Genomic DNA, 12650 nt, shown 5'->3' on the forward strand with positions numbered 1-12650 from the left:
AGAGGAAGGGGAAGAGGAAGAAGAAACAAAGAAGACTAAGAAAACGAAGAAGACGAAGAAGATGAAGAAGTAGACTAAGTACATGAAGAAGAAGACGACAAAGAAGAAACAAAGAAGACTAAGAAAACGAAGAAGAAAAAGATGAAGAAGAAGGAGAAGAAAATGAATTAGAAAATGACGACGATGAAGAAGAAGTAAGTAGAAGAAGAAGAAGAAGAAGATGACGACGAAGAAGAAGAAACGAAGAAAACCAAGAAAATGAAGAAGAAGAAGAAGAAGAAGAAGAAGAAGGAGGAGAAGGAGAAGGAGAAGGAGAAGGAGAAGGAGAAGGAGAAGGAGAAGGAGAAGGAGAAGGAGAAGGAGAAGGAGAAGGAGAAGGAGAAGGAGAAGGAGAAGGAGAAGGAGAAGGAGAAGGAGAAGGAGAAGGAGAAGGAGAAGGAGAAGGAGAAGGAGAAGGAGAAGGAGAAAATGAATTAGAAAACAGACGACGACAACGACGACAACAACGACAACGACGAAGAAGAAGAAGAAGAAGAAGAAGAAGAAGAAGAAGAAGAAGAAGAAGAAGAAGAAGAAGAAGAAGAAAACAAAGAAGAAGAAGAACAACAACAACAACAACAAGACTAAGAAAATGAAGAAGAAGACAATGAAGAAGAAGAAGAAACAACGAAGACTAAGAAAACAAGGAAGAAGAAAATGAAGAAGAAGAAGAAGAAGAAGAAGAAGAAGAAGAAGAAGAAGAAGAGGGAGAAGAGGAAGAGGAAGAGGAAGAAGAAGAGGAAGAGGAAGAGGAAGAGGAAGAGGAAGAGGAAGAGGAAGAGGAAGAGGAAGAGGAAGAGGAAGAGGAAGAGGAAGAGGAAGAGGAAGAGGAAGAGGAAGAGGAAGAGGAAGAGGAAGAGGAAGAGGAAGAGGAAGAGGAAGAGGAAGAGGAAGAGGAAGAAGACAATGAAGAAGTAGAAGAAACCAAGAAGACTAAGAAAATGAAGAAGAAGAAGAAGTTGAAGAAGAAGACTAAGAAAACGAAGAAGAAGACGAAGAAGAAGAAGACTAAGAAAACGAAGAAGAGGATGACGAAGAAGAAGAAACAAAGAAGACTAAGAAAACGAAAAAGAAAAAGATGAAAAAGAAGAAGAAGAAGAAGAAAATGAATTAGAAAACGACGACGATGAAGAAGAAGTAGAAGAAGAAGAAGTAGAAGAAGAAGAAGAAGAAGAAAAAGAAGAAGAAGAAGAAGAAGAAGAAGAAGAAGAAGAAGAAGAAGAAGAAGAAGAAGAAGAAGAAGAAGACGAGGAAAAAACAAAGAAGACTAAGAAAACGAAGAAGAAGAAGTAGAAGATGAAGAAGAAGACGAAGAAGAAGAAGAAGATGAAGATAACGATGAAGAAGAAACGAAGAAGATTAAGAAAAAAAGATGAAGAAGTAGAAGACGACGACGACGAAGAAGAAGAAGTAGACGATGACAAGGAAGAAGAAACGAAGAAAATTAAGAAAACGAAGAAGAAGAATATGAAGAATATGAAGAAGAAGAAGAAGATGGTAACGATGAAGAAGGAATGAGGAAGATTAAGAAAATGAAGTAGAAGAATAATAAGAAGAAGAAAAAGAAGAAGAAAATGAAGAAGAAGAAGAAGACAAAGACAAGAAGAAGAAGATGAAGAAAAAGACGAAGAAGACGATAATGACGAAGAAGAAACGAAGTAGATTAAGAAAACGAAGAAGAAGAAGAAGAAGAAGAAGAAGAAGAAGAAGAGGAAGACGAAGAAGAAGAAGAAGAAGAAGAAGAAGAGGAAGACGACAAAGACGAAGAAGAAGAAGAAGAAGAAGAAGAAGAAGACGACGAAGACGAAGAAGATGAAAAAGATGAAGAAGACAAAGAATACGAAGACGAAGAAGATGGATCAACAGAAGATGGATCTCTACATTAATATAAAAGGAGTACTGCACACTTCTGCTCAGGAAGAAAATCACGGAAAATGTAAACTTTGATTTTAGATGTTGAATTTGTTGCAGTGAGATCTTCCTCATCACATGATTCTATTTGGATTTAAACCATAGTATCTATGGAAAGACCAAGATTAGGACAAGAACAGCACAGAGTTCAGCATGAAGCCAATCAGGAGCTCAAGTTTGTATTCTTTGTATTCAACTTTATCCTTCTCTTGCCGGAAGGACCTGCTTTTTGACTCTCCTCCTCTGCAGTAGGAGCATGTTCCCTCTTGCTTTGGTAATGCTCTTTCTCAGTGTTTTTAGTCTCGTCCTTTTTATCTTGGAATCTCTCTGTAACAGCTGAGGAGGAAAGGTTTTTAGAGCTACATTCAGTGTCACACTTGAGAGAGGAAGTTTTGTGTAAAAAAAGAAAAGTACCGGCCCTAAAATGGAGCCTTGAGGGACCCCACTGGTGACCGCCCGCCAGCCTGACGCAGCCCCATTCACCATAACCCTTTGGGCCCTGCCCGTTAGCCAATTGCTCACCCATCGTATGATGTTTTTATTTAGCTGTATGGTGGACATTTTGTCCAGTAGGATCCTATGGGAAACCATGTCAAAAGCCTTGCTGAAGTCCAAAAAAATCACATCAGCTGGTTTCCCTTGGTCCACCATACGGGTGATCTTATCATAAAAGGAAATCAGGTTAGTTAGGCAGGACCTACCCTTCACAAACCCATGCTGGCTGGGACCAATGACTGCTTTGTCCCCCAGGTGCGCCTCAATAAGTTTGAGAACCATCTTCTCCATGATTTTACCAGGCACTGATGTGAGACTGACAGGCCTGTAATTGCTAGGGTCTTCTTTCTGACCCTTCTTGAAAAGCGGCACAACATTTGCCAGCTTCCAGTCTACCGGGACCTCTCCAGATTCCCAGGATCGTTGAAAAATAATTGAGAGAGGTTCCGCGATGACGTCCGCCAGCTCTTTCAGCACCCGGGGATGAATCCCATCCGGACCCATGGACTTGTAGGGATCCAGGTGGAGTAGCAAATCCCGCACACGTTCAGGGTCGGTTGGGAGTTTGTCATCCCCACCGTCCCGGTCCTCCAGCTCAGGGCACCCTGGGTCCTGAAGCCCATCATTGGCATTGAAGACAGAGGCAAAGAAGGCGTTAAGCGTCTCTGCTTTGCCTATGTCATTGTCTGTGAGGAGACCTTCCCTATCAAGGAGTGGCCCTATGTATTCTTTAGTTCTCCTAAAGAATTAAATTCACGGGAATCAATGGTGTGGAAAAACAATGCCCCACTGCAAAAATTTCACTCTGGTTGCCAGAGGAACAAAAATTAACCAGGGTAGAAGTATTAGTTGGTGCTGCATACACTAATATTTTAGGATTTGACATACTGCATGGTTGTATGTGGAAACTCCCTGATGGAACTGTGTGGAGTTTCGCGACACATCAAAGGGATTCAGGCAGCGTGAGACTGAGCCTGTTACAAACCTCCATACCCTTATCCCCTGCTAAAATCATTAATGATCGGCAATATCTGTTGTCAGCAGCAGCACTTATGGGGATTGATGGGGTGGTAACAGAACTGGAAAAAAGAGGCATTATTAAAAGGACCCATTCACCTTACAATTCACTGGTGTGGCCAGTAAAGAAACCAACCAGGCAATGGCATTTTACAGTGGAATACAGACAGTTGAATGCTAACACTACACCTTTGACCGCCACAGTTCCAAACATGGCAGAGATAGTGAAAGCCCTCTGTGTTTCTAACAGTAGTAATAGTGCTAACTACTCCCAAATATTTCTATGCATGGGAAATCAAAGATTGCTATTTCACCCTCTTTCTAACCCTGCCAGTTGAATACAACCGAGCATATTTTATTTTCTTTTGTGTTCACAGGAACCCTGAGCAAACTGTGTATGGACAGCTGGAAGATGATGAATCAACAGTTTGGATTAATAATGCTATGCTTTACCCTGACCTTGATGCAATTACAGACCTTAAAGGAAACTTAGCTACTGTGGCTGTGCATGGAGCTGAGGTGTTTCACCATGGCATTTAACCATGTATTGTCACAGTATAGCACAGTCACTGGAACATCTCAAAACAGAAAGGACCTAAATCTCTCTACTTTAGTTCTACATGGAAACAAAATATTTTCAAAAGGTGAATGGAATTGGAACAATTCTCTAAGAATTGCTGAACTTCAAGCCATGTCTGGACAGACAATACAAATTGGTTGCTGAATAACTAACCGATCCACTTATAATCAGCTGACTGAAAATAAGACAGTTTACTTTCACCAAACCTATAATTGTGTACTGTCTTTGGGGTTACAGAGGCACAGAATTACTATTTGAATTCATGGTCAAAGGATAAGAAGCCTCTGCCCCTGCAGATATTTGAAAACGAACCGACTCAGCCTCCCATTGGTCTAACTCCTTCCATCTTCAATACAGGCCCTTACATAATTCAACAACAAATTCTCTTTGACCCTAGTTGATCCCTAAAAGAGGGCCACAGGATGCAACTAGGTTATGAGGTCCTAATGAGTAGAATAACTGCTACTACAGATGACCTAAGGAAACTGGAACAACCAATAAAATCATCCTTATTGGCTTTAGGAGCAAATCAATGGCTTCTAACAGATGTTTTGCCCCATTGGGAACAAATTGAGGAAAATGATCATCAATTAATTGTAAATGCCCTTGGAAAAGCCCAAGGCAATACCTCCCTTGCCTTGAGCTGTATCCAAGCGCAGTTATGGATACAATCTGTAGCAGCAGCTATTATTAGAGAGGGAGAAGGAGGAACTTTGCCCACTGAAATTTGAAAATTGATTTGGGATAATGCTTCAGAATTTGAAAAAGTTTCAAGCATGGTGGCAATTAGTCAACTTTACCCATTATGCAGAAAATGATCAAATTGTTGCCTTTATACTTACTATAAGTAATGCCACCGTATACAATGTATATCCAATCATTGCATTAGGACTCAATCATAATGGAACTATACTTTATCCTAAAGAGCATAAAGTATGGGCCCATCAAAAGGGAGGAAAGTGGCAAACAATTGATGTAAATGCATGTATTGTGCGTGAACAAAAAGGTTTCATCTGTGAAAGGAACATGCTGGAATCTCAAGACATTTGTCTTGACACTGAGCAAAATATTTGCCACTTTGAGATACATCCTAATGAAACCCTTGAAACTGTACTTGTATATATTGGGAAAGGTTGTGTTTGCATGAGAACTCATTGTGACTCTATAGTCGTAGATGATACAGTGGTAGATACCAGTAATCACTCTAATGTTTGTGTTAGCAATTTTACCAAAATTCTAGGATGTGATTTTAAATACTCAGCTCCTGTCACTTCTTATCAACTTATTGCATCTAATTATATTCTGCTTCATGAACTGCTCCCTACTCCTATTGGAATGAACCTCACCTTGGTGAAGAAATTGCTGGTACATGAGGACCTGAAGCAGCTGATGACACAGGTCCGAGAAAATGGACAAAAGACTCTGATTACTGTCCATCATGATGTGCAAGAAATACATCGAGGGATGGAAAGAGTAAAGAGAGATGAGAGACACCGTTGGTGGGACACTTTGTTTGGATGGTTGCCAGCTGCCAAGGGAATTTTCAACAAGATGCTTCACCCTGTTATTGTTCTGCTAATACTCACTGTATTACGTTTCATACTGACAATTAGTTTGTATGTTAAACTCTGGTTTATGATGAAACGTTTAGCATCACTACACAATGTACATACACTCGATAAACCTCATTCCAAGAATGTATGTGATATCCCCAAAGTATTCCAACTGTCGTGAAGCTTAAGTGACTATAATCCACGGGGTGGATTATGTGGTGTAAATGCCTGAAGTAACTAGGAAAATAAAACTAGCATTCACATTTTTAAGGAAAAGGTACAGCATTGAAGAGGCTTTCAGGGTAGGGCATAACTGCATTACCTGAGCATTCCCTAGGCTCCCAACCTTAGATGCTATCGCGCTGGGGAAACTTGGTGTGCTAGCCCTAAGGAACACCACGGAGCATAGAGTGGAGTGGAGACACCACGGCTAGGCTCTGTAATCAGGTGGGGCCTCGATTGTTCTTGTGCACAAAGCTGCACTTTTTGCCACCCTAAGCCAAAGACCTGTCATGTTTTGACAAATGCTGTACCCTAGTGTACTTTTTGCTCATTATAATATCATTATAATGCCAAAACAAACCTCCATCCCAAAAGCTACTCGCCTCCAAGGTGCGACCACCCCTCACTGAGTATGCACCCTGAATTTCTTGGAGCCTATTACTTTAAACGGAGACGGGAAAACTTTACACCAATCATAACTAAGATATGCTTGACTAGAGCCACTCAAGCTCCACCTAATAGATAGAAAATAATATAAATTGGCCCAAGAGAGAGGGGATGTTAGGGAAGATACCATCGTAAGGGGAGATACCATCCCGAGGAAATACAACATCCTTAGGACCTCCTGACTCCTGGGATCAGTCGACGGGCTGAGCCTCTCTTCCCCCCCCATTGGGACGCCTTTGGGTGAGATCTGAATACTTTCTTATAAATCTCTATAGAGTCTTTGATCTTTTTAACACGTTTATTTCTAGGCTGCACACCTACAACACCTGTAACATCTGTAACACCTATAACACCTGTGTATTTCATGCATACTAGCTTGCTTTTGCAGACAGTCACTATCGCTGGCAATCCAAAAGAACCTGATTATCTGTTGCTGTAATAAACCATACTTGATTGCATTGTGATAGCTCTCATTAAGTGCAATGAGGGTGAGGGTGGTTATCGGTGACAGTTCAGTGTTCTGAATCTAACCAGACCCCCAGACGGTTAATGCGTTGATGGTGAATGTCTGACAGGACCCCCAGACGGTTAACGTGTTTTTGGTGAATGTCTGACTGGTTCAGTACTCTGAATCTGACCGGGCCCGTAACAGTTAATCAGCTACACCCTTTAACGCGACAAGTTTGCCGCAATTTCTCACCAGGCTCAGAAGTCTCTTTACCGTACAAAACGTTTTCTTTTGAAATGAGGTCATGTTCTTTTGATCTTCTTGGTTTCTCCATGTCTCCACCATCATCACATTGGTACTGTGCGAGGTATTCATCATTCCCAGTAGATTTCGGAGGGTCCGCGACACTGCGCAAAATAAAATCACATTTCTCACTTCTGCTGAAGGACGTGAAGATTAAGAGTAAAACCTTCCAACGTCGAACAAACAATCAAAAACCTCCAGACTACAGGAACACTCGCAAAGATATGCCATTTAGAAACCTCTCCTGTGATTAGGACACCTTCTTCAGCTCCCAGAGAAAGTGCTTTTTCCCCTCTTGCTTCTGAAGCCATTGCACTAAAAAAGCAAACGCATCTGTCTCCCTCCACATGCCGCTCTGAATAAGAGCCAGAATATTCAAAAACACTCTATTTGGTCTCCCCACATAGCCGAAAAAACACCAATTGAAACAGAGTTTTCTACCTCTCTCCCACGAATTTACATTCACATATCCTATGACTGAAAGAACAGAAGGCGGGGCTCAGGAGGAACAGCCAGTGCTGGAAATGAAAAAAAGCAGCCCGTTTCTTCAGAGTCTTAAGCCTATGCTAATAGGAAAAAAACAAAACAAAACAAAACAAAACAAGAGGAGAGGAGAACAACAGCGGGAAATTTACCTATTCTCCAGGTGTTCAATTGCAAAGCCTCCTCTGGAGGATCAACAGCTGTGAATTCAGCGTGCTTAGGAGAAATCAGATCGACATCTGAACCAAAACTCTTTCGGTAGTATCACTAATTTATGTTACTCTGAAGAAGCAGTCAGCACCATTTCTATGTTAGGAAATAGCTGAACAGAGTCTGTTATTCACATGAAGTAGTCAGGCAGGTTTGTTTAGGAAGGCTGGGTTTCACTAGAACATTACTAGCCTGTAAGCCTCATGGCATCACCTTCCATCTTGACTGCTAAACCTCCTTGCTCCCTACTATCTTCTTTGCCAAGATACAGCTGTCCACGTTTACTTTTCCTACTTGGCTGGACTGAATTTAAGAAGGTATCTTGCAACTCTTCCTCTTGTTTGCCACTTAATCATCAAACCAAATGAAAACTATTTGCCTTTAACCTCTTTATTTCAGGCCTTCTGATGTAGCGGCACCTCTACACCGGCTGGGGACTGCAAGCAGCTGTCTGGAGAGGTCGAGGAGATCTGCTGGCAACTTTGAAGCAATTTCCATCCCTGGAAGATTGCAAAACTCGCAAGACCCAGACCAACCTGATCTCATTTCAAAGTTAACCTTGCTTTGAGCAGGAGGCAGGGCCAGATGACCTCTGCAAGTCCCTTCTATTCCTTTTCCCCTTAGAATCTGGGGACGTTTCAGTTAAAAGGAGGGCAGAAACACTCTCCATAGGTCTCCACAATGCAGTAAAACAGCACCGTGTACCTGGTTAACCTCTGCAGCCAGCAAAGCATTTCTATTTGCAGCAGTGCCCTGACCCCAGCCTCTTGCTGAGCTCCGTCCTGTGCTGCTCGGATGCTCCCGCTGCTCAGACACGGGGGCTTAGAGAGCCACTGGGCCAGCACAAGCCCCCCAGCTCACTGTCAAACTTCACATTTGGCATCTTTCACTTCACCAGCGCCGCCGGACGAGAAGCCCAGCAATGCCTGACGCCACTCCGGGCTCACCTAAACGCGGGGCTGGAAATTCAGATTCAAAGCTGTGAAGGTTTTTCTTAGTGAAAGCATGGAATGAGTGGCCATCGGTGACTAACCTTACAGGAAGGCATTCACTTTGTGAATGCTGCAGTGAGTGAAGACTGAAGGCGTTTTCTGAATGACCTAAGGAGAGTCCTCCCCGGAAAGCAGGACGTTTTATTGTCTATGTAACATCTCCTTTGAAGGTTCGAGCACAAGATCCACCAGGTTTAAAATCTCAAGACACGGATCTGCCACCACAGAAGCAATACATTTCATCTACTAAGCCTAAATACCGTATTTTACCTCCTCTGTAGGTTTAAAAAAACACGGCCATGCTTGAAGGAATGCATTCTCAGATATTCTACGTATTTTAATTAATACCACAGACATGTTGTGCTGTTTAGGGGAATTTGCAATTACATTTTCATTTCCAACCAAATGCAGCCTGACACAAATTGGGAGCAACAGGAACTAATCATCTGGAAGCCGGGATATGCATCATTCGCCATTTTCTAAGAAAATGACAAAAATATAAAACCCCAGCAGTCTGAGAACGTGAGCACTGAGGTAAAGGCCTGATCAAACAAACGCGCACAACTATGATTTGTCCTTTTAACTCAGCAAAAGTCTGCAAACTGCCATGGTAGCAAATGAGGAGAAGGAGCTGGTATTTACAGAAGTTGCAGCTGAAGATTCAGATAAACCATTCGGGTCGATGCTCCCTTCCTGCAGGTTTAAGCTGCGGTCACATCGCCTATTTCAAACCCTTTTGATTTCTACCAGTCACCCCAGATCCCACCTATTTTGCACGTTTTCCAATCAATGAATTCGCTACATGATTTCTGGGGCACAAGAGCAGGCCTGGTGAAGAGGAGCATGCCTGGTGCCATCATTAAATCAAATCAAAAGCGTCCAGGAGAAGCCCGGGGTGTGGTACTCACAGGGAATGTTTGCGAGCGGCCAAGTTCAGCAGAAGAGAATAGGCAGGACTGGAAGCCCAGGGGAACGAGATGCATCTGTTGTTGCAGGCAGCCCCAGCAAAATGTTACAGCTTCACTAGCCTGGGGCATGATTCCCCCCTTCCCTTTTGACAGCCAAGTACAATATTAGCTTGCCTTTTCTTTTTTTTTTTTTATTATTATTTTTATTTCTTTTTGCCATCGTCAGGCTGAGGCCGGCTGAGAATATTTTGTGTCTAGACTAATAAATGTTTGTGCGGATTTTGCAAGAGTGGCTTAAGGGAACAGAATCCACTTTTTGTTTTCTGCTGGAGGAAAAAAAAAAAAATAAAAGCAACCAAGCACCCCCGTGCATTTGTTTTAAATTGCATATTACGGTGCTGCTATTTTATGTGCAATCAATACATAATTTGGAAGAAAAAAATGCTTTTAAAATTCAGAGCTATCCCTGAGCAGCTAAGGTTCTCTTGGAAACTGAAGGAGGAGTCTGAAATTATTGTTCTTTTGTTTGCATCTCCCAGTGGGAAAGGCAGCACACAAGTAGAAACCACTGTGCTTTGAAGCGGCATGAATCATTAAGAATAAAGATCATCTCCCCCCCCTCCCCCCCATTTAAACATGAGATATTAAAACTGAATCTAGGACAAAGGTAAACTAAACAGACTCCTTCCTTCCCGGGCAGTCAGTGGGTTAAATCAAATATCAAAGGGGCAACATCAACCTTATAAATTCTTCTGCTGAAATTTAAAAAAAAAAAAATAAAGGTAACTTCTATTTTGCCTGCCCCGACCCCAATCGCATCGCCCGAATGGGTGCAAACTGCTGGGATATGTGAGGGCCCAAGCCTACATTTTCCCTTTTTCATATTTGTTGGAGGAGGGCGGGGTATCTCCAGATGAAATGGCTGACCGAGCTTTTTATTTCCTCACTTTGGGTGGAAATGACTGAATCTTTCCAGGCAGTGGAGCAGTGCTCGGCCAGCTCCCTTGGCCTCCCCGGGTGGGAAGAGCCCTGCCGGGAGCAGCCCGCGTAACCCTCAGATGCCAGCCCCATCAGGATTAGGTCCAGCAATGGGATGTTGGCTCCTCTAAGTGAGGACACATCCTCTCGAAACACATACACAGAGATTTAAATGAGATATTCCCAAGAACACCTGCCTATTCTTTCAGCACGTGTGCAAAGAGTAAATTCATTTTACTTCATTCCTCTTTTTCTCAACTCTCCCCTCCTTCCTCCAGAAGGAAAAAAACAAACAATATTAGCAGGGCCTTCCTTTTCCCCTGGTGGAGTCCAAGAACTCGAGAACTGAGAAAAGTGACTTGTCAGGAATCAAGTTTAAAAACAGTGTTTGTGGACTGCGAGGTAAAATACCCAAAGTTGTAATAAGAAACACAACTTTTAACTAAAAAAAGCTTCTTTCCATTGTAAATTATTCCAGTTAGTGAAATAACAAATTAGTTCTCTGCTCAGCCACAGCCTCCTCCACCAAATTTAAGTAAAACCTGCAAAGAAGTCAAAGTTGTAAAACATTTGTCAGATGCAAGGGGCAGCGTTGCGTGGGTTAGCATCACACTCGGATGCCCACAGCACCAAAAGGTGCTTTCTTTCCAGAAGCACCAGCTCCTCCGAGAGTTCCCCACACGAAGAACTGAAGAAGCTGCAGGCAGGGTGAGCCTTCCTCAGTCCTCATCCTCACAGCGAGGAGTACTGGGGACGGGGAGCTGTGTTTTGGCTTGCTGAGAAGCAGAAACCCCCCGAGTTTTCAGGCGGGCTCCGCTCAGCTCCCCTTGTGACTGCTGCTCGGGACACGACGCTGCCTTGCTCAATACCCTCGACTCCAGCAGGTGCTGCTGCTGGCAGCTGACCTATGTATACAAAAAAAAAAAAGAAACCAACACAGTATTTTCCTGCTTTTAAAGTATATCCCGAAGATTTACTAGGAATTGTGACGTTCTGCAGAAGCCCACAGCTGTAACTAAGGTTTGTGGGGTGTAGAGGGGCTGGGGGTTAAACAAGGCCAAGAAGAGCCACATCTCCTCCCCGGTTGTCTCCCCTCTACTCTTTTTAGGACATCCAACATTCCCAGATCTCGTTTTGTCCCAGTGACCAAACAGGAGTCTGGCACTCATGCACTATGCCTTAAAACCTCTGCAAACCGTGTGCCTAAGTCACAGCACTCATTATAAGCCGGCAGCTCTTTCTGGTCTCACAAACTATATGTGGCTTGAGAGATGCTCTCCAGATTCAGGGCGCTGAACACCTGCAGCCTTTGCCATAACCATGACAAAGTTCAGGAGCTCCCTGCTGGCTCCAAGGCTGGCTCCAGCAGCAGCTTCAAGCTGTGGGTCAAGAAGGCCAGGACATCCAACGAGAACCTACAACACCAAGCGGCTTTCTGGAACGGCTCCAAACACAACTGGAAGCCTGTTTTTTTTTTTTTTGGAAGTGAGCTCTTCTGGACCTGTTAGGTGCAAGCAGAAGTCAAACTTTCAAAGCATGTTTGCATCATTAAGCTCTCCATGATCTATCTCCAGGGTCTTCTAAGAGCTAGTAGCAACGTGTTCAGAGTTCTTGCCTGTTTTCCCCTTCACGTTCTGCCACGACAGCAGCCATGTGCTCCCTTTGGGCTGACTTCCAGAGCTGGGTAGAAAGGATCCCCTGGAAGCAGAGATGCTGCTTTATGCAACACCTTGCAGCTCACTGCACTCTGAAGGGTACACAAAAAGAGGTGAGTGGTCCTGGTGTGGCTCCTTCCAGCTCTCAGAAAGACAAGAGAACTGGAAATGAACCATCAGCCAAAGGGAGGCATGGCATGACGAAATGCCATCTGGCTGCTACAGGATAAGGAAATGAGGCATTTTTGGTGGCTCCCACCTCCACAGAAAAAGAAACAACTATTTATGCAGAAGAGTGGTTGGAGTATTTCAGGAGGCCCTGAGCTACTCCAAAAACCAACAACGAAACCACAAACCAAACCGAAACCGAACCAAACTAACATGATGGACTGCAATAAAAGATGAAAAT

General features: G+C 43.2%; 1 protein-coding gene across 8 annotated transcripts in view; it reads right to left on the reverse strand.

The window, feature by feature from the left end:
* Nucleotides 1-1043: 1043 nt before the first annotated feature.
* LOC137847126 (protein N-terminal glutamine amidohydrolase-like) overlaps nt 1044-12650 on the reverse strand; it is a 49199-nt gene continuing 37592 nt past the window's right edge. For 7 of the 8 annotated variants that reach the window (XM_068665417.1, XM_068665415.1, XM_068665412.1 and 4 more), the window contains one exon: nt 1044-7119. In XM_068665417.1, the coding sequence (XP_068521518.1) occupies nt 6917-7119 (203 nt within the window). In that variant the 3' untranslated portion in view covers nt 1044-6916. The remainder of the gene's footprint in view (nt 7120-12650) is intronic. The other variant, XM_068665408.1, reaches the window with a different exon arrangement.

Source organism: Anas acuta, chromosome W (genome assembly GCF_963932015.1).
Source record: "Anas acuta chromosome W, bAnaAcu1.1, whole genome shotgun sequence".
Classification (NCBI taxonomy): domain Eukaryota; kingdom Metazoa; phylum Chordata; class Aves; order Anseriformes; family Anatidae; genus Anas; species Anas acuta.